At 48.2% G+C, this 25671-nt stretch overlaps 1 protein-coding gene across 1 annotated transcript; it reads left to right on the top strand.

The window, feature by feature from the left end:
- Positions 1-3852: 3852 nt before the first annotated feature.
- LOC144179597 (uncharacterized) lies at positions 3853-21645 on the top strand. Its single transcript, XM_077708015.1, has 4 exons — positions 3853-4350; positions 7690-7882; positions 13166-14393; positions 17829-21645. Exons 1-4 carry the CDS (start codon positions 4224-4226, stop codon positions 18861-18863), a joined length of 2583 nt encoding a protein of 860 aa, XP_077564141.1. The 5' UTR covers positions 3853-4223; the 3' UTR covers positions 18864-21645.
- The last annotated feature ends 4026 nt before the right edge of the window (positions 21646-25671 follow it).

Below are 25671 nucleotides of genomic sequence, written 5' to 3' on the forward strand. Positions count from 1 at the left end.
TCTCAACCGCGGATTCTGGACGAAGGACTTGCCTGCGCTGCCGAGTGTGTCTGAAGACTCATACCACTCCGGGTGCCGCGTAAAGACCCATCCGAGCGGCAGCGAAGCAGGGCATGCCGCCTAGCCACTGAGGCGCATTGCTCGCCTTCATCGGTGCGGACAAACACGTGCGACTCGCAGTAAGTAAATCCTTCTTTGTTTTTACTTGACGCGAGTTAACCGGTATGAGCATTTGTAGAGCACTTTGTTCATTGTTGTTTACCACGCAAATGCGTAGCGGCGACCCTGTTGCAGTAACCCTGAAAGAGACAATCGCCAGACCGTACCGCTAGTGGGTGGATTAGGTATGTTCAAATGCTGTACATCGAATTTACGGGATGATTTTTGGCGAAGATGTTTACGGAAAGGTTGCGGCCGTTTTCCGTGACGGTCGTCCGCCCGCGCGTTTGCCGCAAAGCAATCGTGCTTTGCGGCGAAGTCAACTACAAAAGCGCACATATGCCTTGAGTTTTCTTTTTTTGTGTGTGTTCATTATTTATTGCGCATGCTCTACGCAAAAATCTGTTTGTGTGTCTTTCTTCTCCTTTTTTGGCGGTGGGGTGGTTGTGTTTGTTTTTAAAGCGCATGTTTTTGGTGTGCACGAATAGATAATACAGTAAAACCTCGTTAGCTCGAACTCACTGAACTAAAAGATTTTTTTTTAATTCGATGGGTCATCGGTATAGCCCGAAGGTTTACCTGTTTATCTCGAAAGATTCTGGAAGTGAGTTCCAGATAATCATATTATTGCTTGCTTAAGTTATGACGAACACGATTATGCGGGTACTGGTATACATCATTACCCACGCTGAGGTTTTTAAATGTTAACCTTCCTTCTCTTGAAAAATGCATTAACAAAGCATGCAGAGATACTTGCACGCTCGAACTTGACAAACAATTTTGACATCATTGCTGTTTGAGGTGTAGATTATTGCCCTTGCAACAGTGTTAAGCAAGACACAAAATCTGGTCATTTTGAGTCTGTTCCTTGCGGCCACTGCTTTCTGCTCTGTCCCTTTGCCATAAACTGTAGCGGACTATCCTTTTATCCTGTTCTTCCCTGAGTGTTATTTACTGATACTCTCTCTGTTCTTGCAGGTTGGGCCTCATCCATGTGCTCAGCAGCTGCTTTCGCTCCCAGAAGAAAAGTGGCCGGCCCTATGTTGTGTGCCTCACCTTTGAGACGGACAGTGGGGCGATTGGGGAGGCATCGTGCGAGTGCCCGGCGGGTCGCAGTGGAGCATGGAGTAACATCCTGGCTGCTGTGCACCTACTCGCCCTCTTGCAAGCCGAAGGTTTTAAGAGGCGCCACCGGAGCTTGCGTGCACTGAGCTGCCACAACAGTGGGGACGTCCGAGACAGCAGGGCATCAAGCCAGCGAGTGTCCAAAACATTGACTGGAGAAGCCCGCGATAAAATCCCCCCCCCCCCCCCCCTCCAGTGACAGAAACAAGGACTGGCATGGCACCTGAAGGGTCACCTATGAGCTACCAGCAAGCATTCATGCCACATTTCGCCATGGTCATCTCGAAAGCACGCAGAGGCTGGGCAACGTCGTGTTTACTAGACCGCGACATGCAGGGGTGTGCGAATGCTTCTTTTTGTTCCATTTATATCCACAGTTATATCCACAAAAACGCAAAAGCACTCAAGCTGATGCGCGGCGGCCTGATGCAACTGTGGCCGTTTTCTTTTTTTCTTTTTGAATAAAACTTGAAAATTGTCTCAGCTACCTACATCAATGGCCACTATCATTACGTCGGAGGCATGCATGCAGCATGTGAGAAACTAGAGGAGTGAGTGTATTTTAGTCGCAAAATATTCGACAGTAAATACATCGTTGCTGGAATGACAATGGGCACCAAGTTAACTTGACGTAACAACAAACCTTTCAGCCCGGCAAATCGGGAACCAAGTGCAAAAGCTCGAATTTTCCACCGTTAGATCATCATAAAAACAGTGTTCGCCACTTCTGCAACGACACGCGGCTAAATGCAACGTAAAGAAACCAACAACACACTCCCATTCCGTGCGCGCCCGCCACAGAGGAAATTTTCAACCGCGCCGTGATGGCGTAGTGCGGCAAGAAAAGTTTGTTTACAGCCCTAGGTAAGATAAAAGCTCGTGTAGGGGCTAAGCGGTACCATTCAACAATGAAATGAAGCGGGCGCAGAACCACAGGGACGAGTAAAGAAACAGCCTAATTTTGGCAACGTGTGGTACTTTTTCCCGGTCGAGCGCCGCTGTCAGTCGCGTGAATAGGCGGCGCACGCTCAGGCTTCATTTAGAATACAAAGGCTGGACAACAGAACTCCAACACAGCTGTATTTTTCATACGGACAGCGACTACGGAACCCCGCGCTTAGCGAACCAACGACAAATATTCGCTCCAAGCGCACCGCGCCCAGCGTGTCTGCTCGCGCCGGCACAGTTCGCGTCACAAAGTTCGTTCAAAAGCGTGGAACTTCACGTACCTTTTCTCGATTTGAACCGGTATTTCCGCATTGCGTGCTCTGCGGCACGAAGCAATGCTCCGACATTGTAGTCCATCACCAAGAGCGGTCAATGCCCGCCTTCTATGTTTTGCTAATTGGTTTCGGTTTCAAACGACCGTACCAAAATGGCGGACCTAGTTACCGGAGTCGACGTGAGATGGCGGGGCGCATTTTGCATAGGGTCTATTATGGTGGACCAACTAGCCCATCAACAAGTCTTACTGAAGTAGGATGAATATGGTGGATTAAGGTGGGTTGAGATGAATTTGGAATGAGGAGGTATAGCTGGAGTATTAGCGTGGCTGCTGTGCTGAAGTACGGTCAAGCGTATAAAAGGTACGCTAGGCTTTCGGCTTCAAAGCACATCATAAAACTTACTCGTGCCGAGAAATTTTCCACTCGCTTTAAACTTCGACCGACTGTAGTCGATCGTGGTTCAAGCGCTTCCGGTCGAGCTCATTTGCAACGCAGCCGGATCAGCGTTAAAATATAAACACAACATGGGTGAACTCAAAATGCAATAGCTAGTTCATTTATATGTTTGTCGGAGGGCGGAAAACCGGGAAAACGTCGCTGAGCGGAAAACTTTGTGTAAAACTTCCATCACTATAAACATCACTACCTTGGATTGTGGCGCCCTCAAGTGTTAGCTGGCGTGCATGGAGGAAAGAAAAGGTTAGGAGAGGCCCTGACGTCACATTTGTGAAGCCGAGTCCCGCCATGACTTGAGCCCACGGAGCCCAGCACTCTATCCCATCATACTTTGCTGTCTCCGGTTTGATTTGACTAACATGGCGTCGCCCTGCCCTCCCGCTTCGAAGCGAAAACAGCTTCGTCGCTAATTCCTCGCTGCGATATCATGTTCTAAGCTGTTGATTTCGCCTTCAATTTGCCCATTCTAACCCTCACCCAAAGTTTCAATCGAAAAACGGCCTTCGTTTTTGAGATAGAAGGACGATTTTTCAGCTCTTAAGCCTGGCAAAGTAGCGTTTGTCGTTGTCATAGCAACAGGCTCGCGGGATGGCGAACGCAGACGCCTCCGACGGCAGAGTTTTCAAACTGGCCTAATTTAAAAACGTTTGTCGCAGCGACTGCGCTGGTTTGCAAGCGTAGCGAGGCAGCGGCATACCAAGCGCCTTAAAAATTTGTCCGTTCTATTTGCCCAAATTTGGCCGCCGCAGTTGTAAACGAGTAAGCAACATTGTCCATGGGCTCAAGAAAAATGACGTAACTTCCTCCACACTTTTCGCAATGCATTGGGATGCTAGGGGCCTCTCCTGAGTATTCTTTCCTCCATGCTGGCGTGGTTGAGTCTTTGACGCAGCTTAGCGTGACGTGGGCAGGCTTTGAAGACACGTTAAGGTTGCTAACTACGCTCGTAATAACTTTTCTAAACAAATGCGCACAGGCTATTTATTCACTTATGGAACTTCTAGCAGCAGCGGTCCGACAACGGGTTGACGTCTACAAAGCGGCGAAAACAACAGACAAGCTCTGGACTGTTGTCACTGGGCGAAGTTGCAAATAAGGGTCGTACCGAGGATTTGACAGCGGAAGGTGTGAAGCGTAGGTTGGACCAGTTGGACGGCGAAAGAGCGCGCACGCATTAACGCGCGGATTGATGCCTCCGCGTGCTCGGACGTTCTGCAGAGAACACCGTGCGTGATAGCCCCGAAGCGACGTGCAACCATGGTGCAGTGCTGTGTGCCGTTCTGCAAGTCGAGGCAGGGGTCGCCGGGGAAGTACTCCTTTCACGAGTTCCCCGTCACCAATGTCCGCTTCGAGTGGCTCCGACGGATCGCCCGCAAAGCCGAAGGTAGTATACACCCAGCAAAAGAGAAGGAAAAGCGGGGTTTGCCACTCTCAGACCGACAAAGCTCACCCGCATAGCAAAAAAAGGAATGATCGAAATTTTTCGCTGCTGCGCTCTGCTTGCAGGTTTCGTGCATTGTCCGTGTTAGTGCTTTAATGTAGCCGTAGTTTGGGAGCTTGTAAGCTGTTTTGTAGGGACTGCTTACAAGCAGTCCTCGATTGGGAAGGAACAGTCGGTTAAGAATTACGAGTCGCTTCTATTGCTAAAGAATAATTTCACTTTCCCTGGGGTTATAGTGAAACCGAGGCCGAAACCACGAGTTTTGCGTGTTCGAAATTTGGAACCCCACCGCACGGGATGATAGCCACGGAACTGTGCAGTGGTTTACCGCTGAAGTAGTTCAGAAAGTCTGCTGAGTTGTTCAGTCTTCCTTGATGGGTATTTCAATTTTGGGGCGCAGTAATCTTGTACGTCTGCTGAATGCCGGCTCCTGGCGAGACCATCTGATTCAGTTGGAGTGCTATCAGACTGCAGATTTTTGGCTGGCTTAGTGCAAGCCGAGAAAGAAACAAAACTGGAGCACCCAACTGTTTTGTCAGTTTTGCCAGCTTGCTGTCAGCTTTTGTCAGCTTGCTGTCGTGAACGGTGCCAAGCCAACCAGCTTGCAATCAATCATCGTTTTGTAAGAAACCCACTTATTTTCAAAACTAGAGGCCCCAAAGACGGCACCGTGATGCCTTTGGTGTTGGAATAAGTTCGTGAACAAAGTGGTGCTTCCCAGGTTTTTGCTAGCTTTCATTTCTTCCACATCTACTGTTACGTTGACTTGGGGATTAGTCTGGTAATTTAATTCATTAAACCTTAGGCCGTCGACGAAAAGTGACCGTGCAGAGAGGTGTACTGCAAAAACAGCTGCTCGTAGAAATTTCGGTTTGGCAACTGCATGAGCAAATCGGAAACGTGAGGACAGTGAACTGCTGCATGTCAGAAATTCTGCACTGACACATTGTGCACAAACATCGCAGAATTAGAGAGGTTATTGTGACAAACATGGTATTGAAACCAAATGCGAGGTGGCGGGCATGCAGAGGCACCTGTGCTAGTGTTATCTAGTATTCCATCAGCTCGCAACCGAACACGGACGCAACAAACTACAACACGAACATGTTCAACATTTGCAGTGTTTTAGGGCAGGTAAACAGGGAAGCCTTGGCTTATTGCAAAGTGTGTCTCGTATGTCTCGCAGCCCAGACGTAAATTTGGCTCATTAAACTCCTGAAATTTAAAATGGTGGTGGTACGAGTGAAATCGTAGTGGCACCAATTCATACCCGCTGAGGCGGATTGGCCAGGAAAATGATGTAATTAGAGAAACAATACCAGGGGAAAAAAACGAAAGCTATAAAAGTAAACACTGAGAGGGAGAGGGGGGGGGGGAATCACCAGAGAATAAATAGAAGAAAAAACTGCAAGACTGACGAAATCCAAGCATGTCTTGTAAACAACATGTTCTGTGAAGAGCATACTAAAGGACACATTCTTTAATGACAATTTCGACTCGAAAGCACATCTCAAAGGAACTTTCTCATCAGACATACACAAGATGTGTCTGGGGGAAACCAGCGCTGGAAGAGCCATAATAAAGCGGCTTCACACAAGAATGGCCTGTCATGTGCACACTGCTCTTGACACTGAGAATATTGTGCCATCAGTGGCCGGGGAAAATTCACACCTCAATGCCACCGTGGTCTTACGAGAGCCTTCAGTGTCATCTACACGTTCCTCAAATGAGATTCAAGCAAAACACGCCAGTGGAAGCAGCCAGATTTTTGCTTCTTGAACATTTGGAGAACTTTTATCCCAATCATCTTCAAATTTTTACGGATGGCTCAGTCGATACACACAGAGGGGTTAGTGCAGTGGCGTATGTCATTCCATATGCCAAAGTTTCCTGGACTGCACGCCTGGATCGTATATAGTGTCCTCCACCGAAACCGAGTGTATTGCCATCGCGGCTGCTTTGAGGAAACTTAAGTCATAGAAGCTGCAGGGAGTTCTGCTTCTGGCTGATTCGAAAGCAGCGCTACAACTTTTGCAGCGTGGGATCCCCACGAAAAGGGTCTGTCAGTGTTCCTTACAGCTTGTGCAAGGACTCAGCAGCAAGGATTTTAATGTGTGGTTCCAATGGATTCCATCCCATGTTGGTGCCAAGGGCAATGAGACCACTGATCAGATGGCACGGAATGCGCTGTCATTTCCGCCGGCTGTTAAAGGGACACTGAAGTGAATTTGTCAAGCTCCCGTTTTTGCTTGCACTGCGTAGACTGGCTTAAATGAACACACTTTTCATCGTTTATCCGGGTGATAAGGCGATGTTTATTTTATAAAGCCTGAAAGAAGAAAAACTACCATGCGCGGTTTGTGGCGCCCTCTCCAACTAATCTCAGTTACGTCAGGTAAAGGTGTTAGTCATTGGACGATGTCCAAGACTAGCATTTAAACAAGTTTTGGTGTTGGTTCTGTGAAACAATGTGCTTGACATCCGACGTTATCGTTGGATGCGCATTCTCGATATCTGAATAATTGCCACACCGCGCTTCTGTCATGTTGTCGGTTGTAAAATGCCTGAGATAAGCCTACCAGTATGGCTTGGAATCGTAGCAATCACTAGCGGAGGCCCACGCAGTGGATGGACGCCCTACGTGTCACCGCAGACGCTCAAATGCCATGCGCTTCTTTTGAGCTTGCCTCACTCATGCCTGTATCGTAAAAAGCGTGTTCACACCAGGCCAAGGGTCTGCTGATTCTGGCCTGTGCCCACTGCCCGCAAGCAGTAGGTGTTTATGGCAATTCAGCACACCAACGAGAACTCACTAGCGCGTCAGTGTCAGTTTGCGCGTGTTCTGCGAACTCGCTTGTGGAGCAATGAACATTACGGCCCAAAAATGGTAAACTCAGTGTATAGAAAACATCGGCCAAAAACAAAGAACTCAACTTGCAAAAAAAAAAAAGAAAAATAAGAAGGATGTACCCTCAGGGATTTAAACTTGCGACTTGCAGAGTAATATACCTAGCGCTCCAGACTACTTGGCCACGAGCCAGCGCTGCCGGTAGTGGGAATACAAGGCATATAATGTATAACCAGTTTACACTTTTATTTAGTTTTAGCATTTTAAGCAGCTTAGATATTGACCTCTCCTGATACGACGAATATCGGATATAACAAACTTATTTGCTGTGCCGATACTACTTCGTTGTAAGGAGTTTCGACTGTAGTATAGATGTATGCTGTATAGTGTGTGCTCCCTCTTTCCCCACCGGTCTCTGCAACACTGCGTGGAAGGTGCAGCAGGCACGCAGTGGGTGCCCAGCGACCGCAGCAAGGTGTGCAGCCGGCACTTCCGCCAGGAGGACTACCGCCAGGACGTCAAGATCCGGCTGCTGCGGCCAGATGCGGTGCCCTCCATCTTCCCCCCTCCGGCCTCCTCCTCCTCCTCCTCAGGGCTCGCCGAGGGACAGGCGAGAAAGCGACGCCGGTGCGTTCGGAAACCCAATCTCTGGGTGTTCCTCTTCAGCGTCACTGGGTGCTGATTAGTGACAGATTGGTCTACCACGCGTCGCTGCAGTCGAGACTCAAGTCATATTATAGTGCCTAGAATATACTGACTAGTGTGCCGACCGCGGCCCCCCAGGTGGCACCGCGAGCGATGAATGCCGTGCCGCCGGTCGCCACAAGGGGCGCTGCCGGGCGGGAGGGTGCGGGCCACGCCGCCCCCACAACCTCGGCGAGAGCCGTGCTGCATTTTTGCTTTCGTTCAGCAGACCACATCTGTTATGGAGGGAGCTAATGACAGCTTTCGGGGTTTATTTTGAGGCTTCAACTAAGAGTGGCATATTTAGAGAATGTTCCTTGCGCGAAAGCGTGTATGAAGTTCAGCAAAACTATTGCGTTTCGAACATCCCATGCTCTCAAAGGTGTGTTCTAGCGCCGTTTTAACAGTATAGGCTTTCTTTGTAGTGCTCTTGCGCTAACTTTAGTTTCAGACACAGTAGGTGAACTGAGTCAGTTGATTTCATCGACTCTTAAACAGAAGCATGTTTTGTGTATAAGCGTTGTTGCTTGAAAAAAGCACAGGCCTACTCCCCAGCGGTCTTCGTAAATAGAAAGGACTTCTCTGTAAAATCACGGTTCTGTAAGAAGTGTGCGTTCCTGTATCATCCTTTCCAGCATTCACCAGAGAGATTTGTCAAAGAAACATCGTTTTTTTATTAACCGGTCTCTTTGCAAGAGTGCACATGTTTAGCCCTCTTCTGTTCGGGTACACCGCACCATGGCAGCCACTTTGCACACCAAGCAAAGGTGTTCCAAACATTGCCATCTTTTCAATGGAAATGTTAGCGAAGTTATTGTCTTAAGCGCCACAGTAGGCGTTACCTAGTAAAACCGCTGGCACAAGCGGCACTTTCATATCCATGTCACTAGATATCGTAATTAGCCGCCGTTGCAAGTTTACAGCTCCGTTATCCGATCTACCAGCGCTTGCTGCTTCAGAACCACGACGTATGGTGCCCTTTTCAATTGCGGGAGCTCTGTTGCCAGCACCAATTTTTTTCATGACGCACACTGTGCCAAACTCGGAGAGAGAGAGAGAGAACGAACGACATCCGGCGCAGCACACTTGTGACATTGTGTTGCAGTCTTTTGCTCACGAATATTTCTAGGTTTTCTCTTTGCTGACACTCCAAGCACGATGTGTTCTAGATAATATGTGATTATCGTAAATATCGCATCGCCCAGGGAGGCTGGTTGTAACACCGGTGATAGCATTCGCTCGGTACAATTGCTCTGAACATACTTTCCACAAACAACTGTAGCCAGCTTCACCCTTCTGCATTTTCCTCTGATGCTACGTTCCTATTCCGAAAGCCGCGTAGCATCGGCTGAATCGGCAAACATGCTGCTTGGGCGATAGCTGCTTTTACACAGCGGCGCAATCAGCACGTCATCAATTTGCACCATCACTTTGGCATTGTCAACTTGTTTTACAATTACACAGAGCGGTTTTGGTGACAGGCACAGATGCTTGCGTGCGCCTGCAGAACCGATGCAATATCAGCCCGAAACTGCTGGGAGGGGCTAACGGAATGTCTTACATGTGCAAGACCCACACAGAACAATAAACGGTGCATCTCGGCGAAGAAAAAATGCAACCACAAGCACTTTAATCACGCACTCACAAGGCCACCTTTCCGCCTTCCGAAGTGACAAAACTGCATCGTCTGCTGAGGCAGCACCCTCTCGCCAAGCGGCGCCATCTGAAGGCATCGGTGGGCTTTCATTGCAAACGGCACCACTCTCTCCCATAGCGAAGCGCTCCGCTCGACACACTAGCCAGCATATTCTAGCCACTATAGTTATATGGTCATAGAACCATAATGGCGATGTCGAAACAATAGCGTTTAGCCATAAATACGGCAGCGGCTTTTCATATAACCCCCTGTATTTGGACGGATATTTTTCATTGCAAAGTGATGTGTGTTGCAAACACTCGCATGCCTTCACAAGCAGAAAAAGCTCCGTGTATGTGCTGTGACAGCAACAACGCAAACCCTGTGCAGATTGAAAAGAACAAACGGTATGCATACCTTAAAGTTCATGTTCGAGCATTTGAGCTTGCTTTGGTTGACTGAAGGTAGCGGCGCACATTACCTCTGTTCTTATTTGATTCTGTTTGCAACGTTGGTCTCAACTAGCTGTATAGCAGGCTGGGGCGTGTGCTTACTGTTAAGGCCCAAGGGAAACCTGAGCCAACGGCCGGCAGCCGGTGAGATGCAGGCCTGGCCTGCGCGACTAAGGAATTATGAGGGCGCGAGCAAGGGAGCTGAACGTTGAACGCCAAAGCTGAAGGCCAGACGTGTCAGTGGTATGTCTCTCGCGCTCCGCAAACTCTACACGGGCAACCCTGCTGCTGCTGCTGATGTAGTGCACGCACAGCACCAACATCCATAAAGTGGAAGTGACACCGCAGCGAACCTCGCTAAACAACCGGATTTATGTGGTGGACCGAATCGCTCTTTTGGACCGCTGTAGCATGACAGCGCGTCACCAGTCTGCGTGGACCGCAGCCAGACGGTGGCCTTCACAGTCCCTCCCACTGGGCCATTTTTCTGCTCCAGTTTTGGTGGCGGATCAAATGGCCACGTTGTGGGGGCGGGGCCTGGTTATTCACAACAACAGAGCGGTGCACAAGCTACAGTGCTTTGGCAGAGTACGAAGCAGCCTGTCACCCCGATGATGATGATGATGATGATTACTATTGGCTTCCCCTTTGTAGCGGGGTGATGACACGCCATCTTACCAAAAAGGACTAATATACCTATGCTTTATACTCGTGGTTTAATACTAGCGCTGCTTAGGGCAGGCACAAGAAACTTATTAGGCACAAAATACTTTTTTTCTGTTACAGGTGGTAACTGTTCTAGGCAGTATTCCCCTCTCTGCTTTTCGTCCACCAGCATTCTAATCTTCCTTTCGTCCCCTCAACAGCCTTGAAGTTAACTTCCTCTGTGCTACCCTTAAATACTAGGGCTTCTGGAAGCCGAATATTTCCCTCATGTAGATTTCGATGGGTACCCTCGCATTCTAACACTATGTGCCCTATAGTTTCTGTTTCTTTTCCTTATACCACGCATACCCCATCATTTTGTGAATACTTCCCCACAAAGCTCTTAGTTCGCAAGCAACCTGCTCTACCCTCAAAAAGCAAAGCACTGCCCTGGGAATTATGGTAGAAATTTTCCTTTCTGATGTTCAATTTCTCAGCCCTGTACAACGACGTTTTAGCTTCCATGCTTTCTCTCCATTTATTGGTTTCAATCTGCCTTGCCTCCTTTTGGTTACCTTGGCTGTTTTGTATCCTCCACTGTTCTTTCCGTATTTCACCGTTAGCCTTCTAGACTTCCTTAAAGGAGCCATGAAGACAAAATGCAAGTTGGGTTTATTAGAAAGACTGCTTAGTCCCGATAGCAATGATACCAATATCATCGCAATCTTCGAACAAATAATGGAGATATTAAAGAAAACGTGTGAAGCTGTGGCGACCCCCTAGGCAATTTCCCGCAACTTTTCTATGACGTCACGGAACCTTGTTTGTGCGATTGGCGGCCGCCTAATTGACCTGTCGCGACGACACATGACTGGACGTCTGTAATGGGGCCTCTAGTTCCATTTGACCGCATCACTTGAATGCTAACGTGCAGTTAACGCACTAAAAATTATATTTTATTGTTGGCCCGTATGACGTCATTCTTGCTCATAACACGTCACTGTGGCGCAATATTTGAAAGTTTTTAAATACTTCTTGCTTTTTTTTCGTTAAAAAAACACCTTTTGTGGCTCTAATGGAGCTGAGTGAGATACTGAATCCTAGTGCTTTCAAATTAAACGAACTTGTATTTTCTCTTCATGGCTCCTTTAACTACTGTGTGTCCACGCTTTTCAAGTATAGGTACCTAAAAACCTTAGCTGCCGACCTTCGTTGATCCATTCGTCTCAACCTCATCTCAAAACATATTTTACTCAGCGCTTCTTGAACTTCAAACGACGCCCAGCCCATATCTCCCTGAACTGCTTCTTTAGTTGTTTTTCCATGGGTGACTAAGGCCAAACGGCCTACCATTCTCTAGCCTACCATTCCCCGGCCTACCGTTCCACCAGCAGCAGGGAAGGGCTAAACTTGCCATTGCGACACCAAACTTAACCCTTTGCTGTCTGGAACTTTTACCAACTTTCCGGCCATTCGGGCCCACGACAATATTTCTGGTGCCACGAAGAAAAACACAAAGTATGCAAAAAACTCACAGGATATTTATTTTTTCTCTTGCATTCTGCTTGAAACTTCTTTACCGATATTTGAGCTGTGTGTGAAACTGCTCGAAGCATTTTCCTGCATGCAGGCCAGGGTTGTTGTGGCAGGTTTTGCAGAAAAACACAGTTTCCCTTCTGTCTCATTTTGTTTTTCTGTCGCTACAAACAGCACAGTTCTTGTTGCTTTGACCTGGGAGCTTGTAGATGGAATGGCTCGTCCTGTCCAGCCTTACATGCAGACAACTGCCACTTTTTGGCTCGAGCCCTCACGTCGCCCACCAGCTGTTGGATGGGGTTACGGCGGTACCGCAGGTGTCGCCGCCCTTTCTTACCACGATTCTGCAGATGTGTGCGCCTCAAAGTATAACTATTCACAATGGAAACCTCTAGAATGCAGAAAAAAAAAAGAAGCTTTAACCACCATTTCATCGCCTTTCGACAGAATTCGTAGCTCACACAGTAGTAATTCGCATGGCCAATTGTACCCATGTTTTCTGTGTAGTCACATATGACCACCGCTTTATTCATCGGCACTTGCTTTCCTCCTGATTGTGTCCTGGTCACTTCTTGCACAGATGCATTGTGGGCTTAATAACTAAGCATTGTGACTTGACGCTTGTCTCGCCAAGCAAACACCATGTCCGTTTCGGTAAGCTGCCACTTTTTCTGCCCAACCCTTTTATAGCAATTACTGCTTATGTATAACAATGGCTTTTCTGTGGCACTTCAATATTCTTATAAGTGGTTTAGACTGTATGCACAGTTGATAGGCACCACTTGTAGTGTCCCTCCTTTATTTTGTCGCCATCCCTGCCCTGTTTCACCGTCTCATTTTGCGCGAAAAACTAGTCCAAATTGAAGTTAGTCTTTAAGCTCGGTGAGTAGCTGAGATTGTTATGTCGCGTTCCCTTTCTGCCGTGTAATGAGCAGCCCTGCGTATTTCCTCACGCAGGCCTTCAACGGACAGTGTCCCGGTTGACTGCAGGGCTCCAGAGAAGGATGAGCCAATGGGCCCCATAACGAAGGTGCTCAGGGTAGCGAGGGCACAGCGGGCAGCGGCGAGTACACAAGCAGCCGGCAAGACGGCTGCTTCTTTCCAGAAACCCAGCCAAAAGTCCCTGGGATCTTCCACATGTTCCATTGTACAACCAGCATCTTCACCACCAAAGAATCCAGTAGGTCTTCCGAAGACGGGGCCAAGAAAGAGAAGAGTGCCTTGCTGCAGGAGGAGTAGTGCTGACCAGGCGAAAGCGAGCTCATTTCCAGTGGCAGTCGGGGCAACGGCATTGAGTGCAAGTAAGAATCCTAGCCCACCACACAGAATACGAGTGCCGTCAACACTGCCCGCAGCCCGCAGCGAATCATCGCCCGGCTCAGCTAAACCAGCGCCCCCTTTTGGGCAACCACAGGCGGTGCCATCACCAGTCCCTCTCTGCACTAGCATGTCAGCGTCGCAGACTAGCGTGCCAACGTCGCAAACTAATGTGGTAGCGTCGCAGATTGGCACGTCGGTGTTGCAGACTGGCACATCAGCATCGCAGACTAATGTGCCAGTGTTGCAAACTAGTGTGTCAGCGTCGCAAACTAGCATGCCAGCATTGCAAAAGAATGTGTCGGCATTGCAAGCTGGCACACTGTCGTTGCAAACTAGCGCGCCCGCACGGAAAACGACGTCAGGTGGGGCGTTGCAACCGCCGCCGCCGAAGCAGGTAGTGCGCTTGGTGCAACTCCCAAACAGCCCGGTTATCAAGGGACTCCTCCCTCCCACCATGCGAAGCCAGGTGAGGATTATAGTGCCTGGAGCCGCAGCATCGAAACCCCTGCTGGTCAGTTTGAAGTCTCCGCCGCAGGTCATAGCAACTGCTGCTACCGAGCCCGCCAAAGGAGACCTGCCGCCAGTGGTCCACTCGACGCACTCTGACCTTAAAGAAGGTCAACGAGGAAACGTCAGTGAGCCCGTGAATCGGCCTCCGGAGCGCCATGTGCGGACGTGGGGCTCACAGACGCGGCTGAACCAGGTCCGGCTACGTCACATGTGGCAGCGTTTCCGGACGGCGCAGCGCAAGTGCCTCAAGCTTCAGGCTGACAGGCAGCGGCTGCAGACCGAGCTGGCGGCCGCGTGCCAAAAGGCCAGGCAGGCGCAGGCCTTCGTCAAGCAGCTGAAACTGAACCGGTTCCAGGTGAGTGCTCTCCTCTTTGCGCCGATCGCAAGGGTGCTGTAAGCTGACATCAGCCCTTTCACTTCCTGCTCGCCGTAGAGTTTCATACTAACATACACCACAGAGAAAACGGGCTCAGCTGCAAAGCCACCTCGGAGGCCGCCGTAACAGCTCACAGTGTTCCATTCTTACTTGGCTTGGCTTGCAGCGCGGCTCCTTTTCGCTCCCGATGACAAACCCGACAGGCATAACTTTAGTTTTTCTTATTTGCCGTGCATAAAGCTTTCATTCTTGGACGAATAAATCATTTAAGATTCATGCTTTTATTTTTATAAATTAAGTCTTAATGAACGAGTGTTGTGGTTTTCTCCAACTGCAGCCAACTTTTGAGCTTGTTCATGAGGCATGCTGAGTAAACATAGAATGCTTCTTTGTGGTGCATGACAGCATGCTTGTTGAAGTGTGGCTCACCTGGACACTACTGCAGGTTTCTTTCTGTTACATATTAGTATAATATTATGTGCTTCTCAGTTCCAGAAAATAGTGCTCAGCATTTGTCAATGCAAGGATAGACGCTATTAGTAAACAGATGCCAGGCTGATGCAAGTACTAACCCAGTTTATTGACATTGACATTGTCTTGATGTTGCAAGCAGGGTGTCAAACCGGAACTGAACCTAAAACCAAAATTGAACCCGAATTTTCACCCGGAACCGAACCGAATCGGTATTTTTTCCGCCAGTTTGGAACTGAACCCAATCTGAAACGAATTGAAGGAACCATTCTGAACCAGTTCCCAGAACAGTTAGAGCGAACAAAAAAATATTGAGTCGGTCGGACCAACCTTCTTATTTTTGGGGTCCTTGGCATCTATAAATTTTGCGGCACTCTCCCTAACAACCAATCAGAAAATTTAGTTGCGCACTTTTAAAAAAGCCAGAAAGTTTGTTGGGTGATGACAACCTAAATGCTATAAAATACCCTTCTTTATGCACATATTGCGCTGTTATGTTGTTTCTAATGTAAGATTGACATCTCACCCGCCACGGAGGCTCAGTGGCTAAGGCGTTGCGCTGCTGAGCACGAGGTTGCGGGTTCGATTCCCAGCCACGGCGGCCGCTTTTTTGATGGAGGTGAAAAGCAAAAACGTCTGAGATTTCAAATGTTCGAGATTTCGGCGCACGTTAACGATTCCCTGGTGGTCAAAACTAATCCGGAGCCCTCCACTACGGTGCGCCTCATCACCTGCGTAGCATCGGCGTGTTGAACCCTAGTAATCAAGATTGACATTTCACACTGACGTTAGTAAATAGTTGCCTAATGCATGTTGTATTCATGCAAGGGTTTTCAAAACAAGTATTTGTATTAGTTAACACTGTAGGAAGCAACTAAACTCAAAGAACAAAGAGCGATCAACTGGTTTTATGCCAAGGAAATCCAGTACCGTTTTTTTGAACACCTTCCCTTCCTTTGTGCTTCTGTTCTGCAGCCTTGGAGTAACAGCAATCGCTACCGCTGCTTATGAATTTACTCAGCTACTATCCTTACTAGAACCCAGTTGGTGTATTGTGTCGCTGGAGTGTCATTGCAAGTTACTATCGCCGGTGTTTCCCCATGGTCGGTGAGTCATTCTAGCCGTTCCTTCCTTCCGGCCCATTGGTTAACAGTGGGGAGGTGGGGTGAATGAAATCAGCCTAAACACCACCTGCCACGCTTGACAGTTCGAGGTTGACGCTGACACCAGACAGTTGTCGTCCCTGCTAGCACTGCTATGCTCCCGCATTAAAGATAAAACGCTGTTGAAACTGTAGGTACACGAAAAGTGTAGCGGACCAACCAATCTTCTTTTCAATGCAAAAGCACTACTTGCCTCATTGAGCAAAAATACAGGTTTGTGTGTGTGCATGCGTGTCAGTGATGTGCAGTTACCACTCCGGACGTGGAGTGACTCCGGATTCATTCCACTTTTTCGCGACCCCAGAGTGGAATGAGAATGGAATGCCAACAAGTCTTGAAGGAATGACATTATGCGCCTTTTACCGGAATGAAATGCGAATGGGATGTGGCCTCAGTTCTTAGACTAACTGTGTCGATCTGAAGCTGCGACAGCCAAGCTGGCTCTGGAACCAGCATCACTGCAACACAAGCGGCCAATCTCGTATCCTTAGTTTTTCACCAACCGCCGTGAACTTGCGGATGGAAGGTTGTGACCCCAGCGAATCCATCAAAAAAAGAAGCTCCAGGCAGGTAAAATGTTTCTGGCATACAAGGTGCGCCAAAGTGTCCGTTCTGCGCAACTACCATTGTATTCCATAGCCACGCAATTATTAAAACCCAGAGCAGCAAGCACGGCGAGTGAGAGTCCAGCTGCGTGCTTTTGCGCTAGGGACGTGAGCACGTGAATAAGTGGGTGAACGCTTAGCCTGATACATGGCAGTATGTAGTAGCACTGCCTCCCCTGCTAGTCCGAGTCTCTTGTAGTCGTTGGCCTTCCAAGGTAAACATTTTGTGCTGGGTTGTACAGACAAGTTGCCGAAGTCAACATTTACAAAAAAAAAACATGCGTTATGAATTTGTTTTAATACCAGCCTGACAGAGAAACGAAAATGAGCACTAAAAAAATAAAACGAAAAACAAACACTCCTGTTTTTTTTCTCCGAACCCGCTTGAACCGGTTCGAACAGAAACGGAATGGTACTCTGAAACCGAACCCGGAACCGATTGTGAAAGGCTTGAACCCGAGCCGAACCTGAAAAAGCTCCGGTTCGACACCCTGGTTGCAAAGTGCAAAAAGAGGTGAAAGTATGATGGGTTTAGTTTGGAACTGCAGAAAACAACTTTCACTTTATTTTCTTTGTTTCTATACCGCTTGTGCATGAATAATTGGGCACGAGGAGCACAATGCGTGGGTGTTCTTTATGAACAGCACCTCTGAACGTGATAGGGCTATTGAAGGGATATTGACACCCAGAGGTACCTCATCGAACATGACATTCCCGCATCGTGTTTTTTTAATTCACCCGGGATTTCATTCAGTGTTCTTACCAATTTCCTGGAAAAGGGGCCAACCCTTGAATGTGTTGTGAAGTAAACGAGCAAATTTTCGCTTCAGTTCGACCCTTGGAGGTCGCAACTTCGTGTTCATGAACACTAAACATCCTCAGTCGCTGATGACAGTCCTAAGAAAAGAGAAACTCATCAGAAGGCCCATCTTCCACATTTTTGTTCCTGCAAAATGTGAACCTCCGACCGGGACAAGAATAAGATGACGATGACACAAAGCACGTTGTGTCATCTTTCTCTCGTTCCCGTTGGTAGTTTGTGCTTTCAGACGCATCGTGTTATTCCAATTTGCCCAACCAGCCACCCTTTCGAGCTAGCTTCACATTGAGTCAGGTAAACAGTTTGCTTGCCCGCGGTGAAGCACTGACTGCGGCTGTGTGTCGTCCCCTGGCAGGAAGGGCTGTCCCGCGGAGACCCCCGGTGCCTGTTCCTGGAAGAGCAGCTGCGCTGCCTGGGCCAGTCCAAGCACCGCTGGCGGGAGGACACCCTGCAGAGCTGCCTCCACTGGCACGCCCTGGCGCCCCGAGGGTACCGTCTCATCGCCCAGTCGGGCCTGCTCGCGCTTCCCAGCGGGTCCACCCTCAAGCGGCACCTCCACGGCACCAGCTCGGCCACCCCGAGGAACCCGCCCTCGCCCACGGGGGACACCCTGCCGGACAACATCGACTGGGCACAGGTCGATTGCAGTGGCGACCAAGAGTCCTCCGGGCAGCGACTGGCCAACAGCGACCGGCCAGGGACTGGCCAACCGGAAAATGAGCCTCATAGTGTGGTGGAAGCGGTCAGCAGCACCGAAGGAGTGGCGTCGCCGTCTTCCGTGGTACTGGGTGCCGAGGACGGTGCTGAGACGCTAGCGCGAGTTGACAGGGCATCTCGAGAGACTAGGACAGTGCGCTCTGACTTCAATCTAGTCCCGGCCTCCGGCCAGCGACCAGCCGACACAGCAGACGCGGAGAGCAGGCTGTCACAGAGTGTGGTGGAAGTTGTCGTCAGCACTGAGGAAGTCGTGTCATCTTCTTCCATGGTGCTAGACAACTTGGACAATGCCGAACGGTTACAGGTCAGCCAAGCATCTCAAGAGGCGAGGATGGCGTGCTCCGACTTCAATCTAGTCCCGGCTGCAACTGTCCCCAGCGCACAAGGGCAAGTGAGGGTGATCTACGTGACTGTGCCCACTTCTAGCAGGGATCCCTTCTCAACAGACAGTGTCCTGCCCTCAGGCATGGCTGTGCTGCCTGCCAACAGGGGTGCGGTGCAACCATTGGTGTGTAGTCCGAGCCTAAGGACAGAATCTCCATGTTCACCCAGTGCTGAGTATGTTGTCCAAGTAGAGAGTGTGGCTGAAGAACAGTCTCTGGAGGACAACTCGCCTCCCAAGGACTTGGCCGAACTGCTCAACATTGTTGGCGCGGAGCCTTCTCAGATGTGACTGTCACCACAGCTGTGACTGTGACCGTACAGGGAAGTGGTTGTCCTGACATTTCCAGTGCTAGTGGCAACTCTTAATTAAGCAGTCCTTAACTCTTTCATTACGGCGGAGAAACGGCCGATTTTTAGTGCTTCTACAAAACGTTTTTTTTTCTCTTGAGCTACTGGACACACTTAGCCTTGCTATGCATGAAATTGTTGCTTATAGATTGCTCTTCCAAACACAAAGCAACAGTTTTGTTAAAGGTACAATTACTTACAGTTTATTCGTCAAGTAATCAGAAAAAAGCCCCCTAGAAAAGTGTACGAAAAACACAAATCGGCAATTTTACTGAGACTAAAAATTATTTCAGGAATTTTAAGATATGCAAATTGTTCCTACGTTCCTTGGCTATGATTCAATATATAAATAAACAGTGTACACCACGTTTTCGATTTTTGAGGGCCCGTCAACCTAGCGAACTGACGGCTGTACCACGCCGTGAAGGCATTCAAGGGTGAGTGAGTCTCTGTAAAATGCGCATCCAAGTATAGTCTTTTGTGTTCTCACACAAAATCCTTATCAGTTCGGTGGTAAAAAACGAAAAAAAATTCAGCGCTCTCGAGAAACGTCGCACCTGAACCCTGCAGCGCTAATCTGACACGAGCGCCAGGTTATCTTGAAGGTAATAGCGCGATATGACGCGGTGCATTTGGCAAAATATCCTGGCCGTACTTTGTCGAGACCCTAAACACAAAATCAAAACTGCAGTCGTCAGATAAGAAGCACGTTTTGTTTCTAAATACAGCGCGGAGTCACAACGAAGTTACCTGCCAGCGCTTGTTGAAGTGCGAGGCACCTGAACCGGAGCTTCGTCGTCCGAACTGAAATCTGAAGATCCCACATCATTGCTTGACCCCTCACTGCTGCTGGAATCAGAAAAATGGACAGCAGGAGCTGCCAAAGTGCTTGCTACAGCAGTCCGACTGTGCGGAGCGCGGCGCGAACCCGACGCCATTTTTTCTCCTGCTCCCCTCTACCTTCGGTTCAAACTTCTCTTGCTGCACCGCCACCACACGAGACACATACACAAACGAAACCGAAATTGAAAGAGAAGTTGCCAGTGAACACACCAGATGGCGATAGCTGTCTGTGGAGCGCGGGTTTCAGATTTTGCGGGAGATTTGAAATCATCGGACGCCGGCTTCCGATTGCCTATGGCGCCGTAGTGAAAGAGTTAAAAGAAACAAGTGTTTTGGATCTCTTCCATTATTCATCGCTTGCAAGAGTAACACAAGCCCGGCTCTCTGGATGCCTCACATTGTCAGTATTTCAATTCACCATTGCAGTTAATAGGGCACTGCAGTTCCACATTGTTGAGGAGACAAGTTTGTGCAAGTTCCCTTTCTTTTGTATTAAAATGAGGCCCAGCCATGCCTCTGTTGTTTCTGCCAGTGTACTCCACAAAGGGTGACGAATTAGGAAACATGCTGATGAGTTGTGATTGGCGTGTGGTGGGGGGGCAGTGGGCCTCAAAGGCTTGTGCTCTACCGCTTATAGTGCACTCTTTTATGCACCCCTTTTGGCCGCCTGATTTTTCCACATAGCCTTGGCAAAGTGCTCAAGTCAACTGTACACAAAACACATGCCATAAGGGTATGGATGCTTCATAGCAAAGATCAAGTTTACATTTTCAGCGGCTTCAGGGGTTTCAAATGAAAAGGATAAGGAGGATCAGTTGAAATGCTTTTCGTTTAAGAACTTCTTCTTTAAATGTTGCCAATTATTTTTGAGTGAACACTCTTCGTATGCCTTCTGTGACCTCAGCTAGAATGGTGGTCTTGCTGGTGGCTCTAAATACAGTTGAACCTCTTTATAACAAACACTGATATAGTGAATTATCGTCTATAGCGAACTAAATACAAACTTTGGTTGGCCACGCTTTATACTTTGATAACGAAGCTGGAACTGTGCGAGCTGTGTGCGATATTGGATATAACGAAGGAATATTTGACCGGGAGTCTGAGAAGCTACTTGAAAAAAAAAAGAAAAGAAAAGCCGTTGTCCAACACTGCAGAAGTATAAAGGCCCTTTTGTTCGTGTACACTGTGGAAGACTTCATCCTGGGGCCGAATTCTCTAACACGACAGGGCGTCGCTTTGAAGTGACAGGTTAGTGCCGTTGAAACGCATGTGTTTTGGGTTTGGGGCTGTCGCTTTGCGGTGCTCCTCATGACGGGTAACCCTGAGAAAAGCAGTGTGGCAAGAGCAAAAAGCGACAAGCGAAGCAGCGGGGGGCAGTGGGTGTCAGTTCGCGCCCTTGCCACACTGCTTTTCTCAGGGCCAACGGGTGCCTCATGAGGAGCACCCCAAAGCGACGGCCCCAAGTTCACAACACATGCATTTCAATGGCGCTAATTTGTTGTGTTAGAGAATTCGGCCCCTGATACGCGCTGTGAGTAGCCACCAGGCAAAGATCACATCCTTCATCAAATAAATAAGGGCGCAGGTCTGTTTTGTCAAGTGAAGTTTGTTCTGTTGTAATTCCACGTACTCATGTTCCAGTTGATTGAGGTTGAAAGGCAATAAGAAGAAGAAAGGTTAAGGGTTGTCTTGTTTATGGTTAAGCCTAGAAAAATTCATTTCTGTATCAAGTACGTTTGCGCAAGCCATATTTTTTATTTGTTGGAGCCGATTTTTACCTCTACTGTTACAACGAATATCGGATGTAACGAACTAATTTGCTGTCCCGATCCTACTTCGTTACAACGCGGTTTGACTGTAATAAAACAGAACCACCACCACTTTTCAGGTCACTGCACTGCACAAGTTACCATATTTTCCGGTCTATAAGTCGCACTTTTGTATAAGTCGCGCTTCCCCCAGAACGACAGTTTTTCCGGGGGAAAAACAAGAAACGTATATAAGTCGCACTGGTGTATAAGACGCACCGGCGTACAAAACGCACTTGTTGGTGAGGTAAACTCATAGAGGATCAGTTCGTTAGAAAGTGCGGCGAAAGTACATGGTTGCGGCGGCTGCCGCCTCTGAACGCATCTCCCAGTAAGCAGTGCTGGATACGTGCATCTACCGTTCAAAGACTAGACAGAACTAACTTCTCAAAAATCGTTTACTGAAACACACAGATGGCATGTACTTACAGACAGCGTTTAGGCAAAACCATCGAAGCCTTGTTCCTCCGACTCGCTAACAAATAATTCATTCATTTAGACCATAGAGCTGTGTCTCCTAACGTGTGCTGACATCACACAGCACACAGGCACTTTTTCGAGCGCGGACCATGCGCTGCTGCCACGCACTGAATTTATTCCATACATAAGTCTTCATACATAAGTCATACATAAGTCTTCATTCCATACGTAAGATGGAAACCTGCAGCAACGAAAATTTCAGAAAAAAAACGCGGCTTATACACCGGAAAATACGGTACTCAAGTTCAATTAACCCTTTCACCGTTTGGGACAAACTGTGCTCGTCCGCTCGAGGTAATATCTCCTCTTGAGTGTTTAGAATGAGACACAGCCGTTTGTGGGCTATCCAGCGTGTTGCTTTGCAGATGGCACCACTGGGCAGGTTTCCCTTCCTCTTTTAACCGCTGTTTCACATTCCTTTGGGGGGAAACTCGTGTTTCAAAACATGGTGTCCAGTGGAGACGATGCGTGCGTTGCTAGGTTATCGTCGCGGAAAAGATGCTTTCTGCCGTCGTCCAGCTCTTCGGATGATAATGACTCGGATAGCAAAGTTTGCTGTGTTTTTGGAAGCGAAAGCGATACCGATGACTTCGAAATTAGAAGTTCATCAGATGAAGAAGACGGCTCAGAAGACACTGCTTGATTGTAGGGTTCAACGCGTTGACGCAACGCAGGCAATGAGGCGCGCCGTAGTGGAGGGCTCCGGATTAATTTTGACCACCTGGGGATCTTTAACGTGCACTGAAATCTCGTACACACCGCCGTTTTTGCTTTTCAGCTCCATCAGGAAAGCGGCCGCCAGGGCCGGGAATCAAACCCGCGACCTCGTGCTCAGCAGCGCGCCTTAGCCACAGAGCCACTGCGGTGGGTCAGAAGACAGTGCTGCGATTTCGCGTCATTGGCAGTGTATCGAGATGAATTGCATCCCCACAAAGCGTCCACGGTTTCCGTTTTTGGGCATCTCTAGTAAGGCGTTCAGTATAAAGTCGCCTGATTACTTGAGTGAGTACATTTGCCGGTTTCTTCTCTACATTCAGTATAATTATAGTCGCCTTATTACTTGAGTGAGTACATTTGCCGGTTTCTCTAAATCATTTCATCTAATTATCTAATCATGCTAATTTGATCTAGTGTGTGCTTGAATTTTGTTCTTCAACGTCAAAAACTTTCTTTTTGGAAGAAAAATATTAGATAGCAAACATAAAAAACAATAAACACTTTAGGCAATAGAGGGCACCGACAGCGCTGTGTCCGTGCCCTGTTCTTTTTATCTCATGTTGTTTGCACTGCACTATGAATATGTACCAACTCACCCAATCGTCCATTTTAGGCATAGAAACTGTCAAAGTAATAAACCAGTTAAGGGGTTAAACTACTGCAAAAACAAAGTTATCAGGTGGTTCATAAGAGCAGCAAACAGAAAGCTTCTTGCTGGAGACCATATGTTTATTTTAAACAAGAGGAACTTATTTTTAAAAACAACATACAAGCGAAGCATACGTTAACTGTGTGAATGCCTTACAAGTATTTTCTCTTCCCCCCCCTGAAAAAGAGCTAATGATTTTCAGGGCCTCCAAAACTTTGGTCCGTGTCTAGAAAAGCCTGGCTACATTGTAGTATCTCAGGAAAGCATTGTTTTTTGTATTTTTTGGCACCTGCTGTGACAGATGGTTTAGTACTAAACATTTTCTTGGCCAACTGCATTTCAGCATGCAATTTTTTTCACCTGACCAGCTTTTTTGGGGACATCGCAAGACCACCTGACCTAAAGCTGCAAATTAGAACCAAAACATGCACACAAATATGCAAATGGTGACCATGCTTCATAACGGGCAATTTTTCAAGCTAAAAGTTGGATGTCTCAGTTACTGGGGAGGCGGCACGTGCACAGTGCAAACTTCATGCCCGCGATTTGCACAGAGCTGCGTTACATTCGAGCGATGCGGCAAAAACGACCATGAAGTTTCATGGTCACGTCCAGTAGTAAGCAAGGTTCCAGATCCCGATCTCTTTCCAAGTACAATTCACATTCAAGTCGAGCAACGTAACGAAGCTTTGTACGTGTAGCCAAGTGCAGTCCTAGTAAAAAAAGATGCTGCTGTGTTTGTGCAAATTCTTACTGCACCTTCAAACCACAAAAATGCGGCTTCACAAAGCGCAGTGCACGGGGAGAAGTCCTGACGGCATGTTGTGCGAACAAGTGCACCCCAGCCATCGAGAACCTTGATCCTGGGGAAGTGGTGCTGACACAAGTGACGGTGACTGCGTTTATGCAGGAAAAGCTCGTCAATTCGAATCGCAAGGGGAAGCTGTCTCAGTTCGAATTAATCAAAACAAAGTTTGAACCAATAAAAGTGAACTTATCAACCAGGGCGTATCAACAGTTTGATGCTTCAAAAAGTCCACGATTGCAGTTTGCCTTTAAGCTCCTTTCACTGCCGGATACGTGTTTCTGACCGTGACGCACCCCAGGGTCCGCTTGGTTTCTGGAATATCAGGGAAGGAGAATTGCGATTTATTTGACTATGATAGCGTCGAGAACACAACACGTTGAAAGGAAAAAGCGTGGGTAAAAAATCTCCTTCCAGATATTTTCAGTGCGCTGTGCACGCTTCCAGAACGAGGACCCCACCGTTTCAACATTAGAACCTGACGCTGTGGAACTCGCACCCCATCCTCGGATGAAAAACTCTCAGAATGCGAATCCGAGCTCGGCTCGTATTCGGTTCGGAATCTCGAGAACCATCGCTCCTGTCCACAGTCGAAATCCCCGCGCGCATGGAGGGAGCATTTACAGCAGCCCGCACAACGCACAGAAATGACGCGTTGCGAAATCATGATGGCAAATAGAGATCAAAAGGGGATACAACATTGATACAACAACCTCGGTTGCTCCTGACAGCAGCAAGTGAGGGTGCGGCGAGTGAGCAAAATCCCCGATTGAGTCGTGTTTCGGTCTTTTGGAGAGGCAACGGCGCACTGGGCTAACCTGGCATGCCATAGCAGACGCGCGAACAGAATAATAATTAAAAAAAAAAAAAAGCAGAGACCTGTTCTGGATGGCCCAAGAACCCTTGCATCCGTAATCGCACGTTTGCCGCATGGTCACTCATACCGACAGAGTACAGCACACGAAGTGACCATGCCCCCCAGCAACGAACAATAGGCGCGGTCGCTGCGTACTCTTCAATATACTGTCGTGGAAAGCTGGCAAGTGAAAATATGAGCTACTAGAAGGATTCGACAGATGGCGCGAACAGTCCAGGCTTGGTGCCAGCGCGAATTTTTGAACGCACAGAGGAGAACGTACCGGTACCTCAGTGTCACTGCGAAGGGGAAATGTGAAAATGTACCGGTACCGTTTCAGTGGTGCCAGGACTTTCTATGCCACATTCAATGCCACCATGACTTTTGCAGTGGAGAACCACCTTATTTGTTGTTAGTGGCAGCGACAGGTTCTGCGCTTCTGAACTGAGAAAACCGCTTTTTTTTTTCTGCTACATTGCATAAACATCGCTTTCTTCACTCTCCTTTACTTTGCCTCATTGCTCAGCAGATTGCAGACCATTTGGAACTCTGTACTTTTGCCTTACGTGCAATGCTCTTGCCTCTGAAGCG

Source organism: Haemaphysalis longicornis, unplaced genomic scaffold, assembly GCF_048455015.1.
Source record: "Haemaphysalis longicornis isolate Haplotype H1 unplaced genomic scaffold, Haemaphysalis longicornis Haplotype H1 scaffold_4, whole genome shotgun sequence".
Lineage (NCBI taxonomy): Eukaryota > Metazoa > Arthropoda > Arachnida > Ixodida > Ixodidae > Haemaphysalis > Haemaphysalis longicornis.

Excerpts from the sequence above, each read along its gene's own strand:
- LOC144179597 (XM_077708015.1), top strand. The coding sequence starts at position 4,224 with ATGGTGCAGTGCTGTGTGCCGTTCTGCAAGTCGAGGCAGGGGTCGCCG. Across the intron at positions 7,883-13,165 it reads CAGGCGAGAAAGCGACGCCG|GCCTTCAACGGACAGTGTCC; the intron begins GTGCGTTCGGAA and ends TTCCTCACGCAG. Across the intron at positions 14,394-17,828 it reads TGAAACTGAACCGGTTCCAG|GAAGGGCTGTCCCGCGGAGA; the intron begins GTGAGTGCTCTC and ends GTCCCCTGGCAG.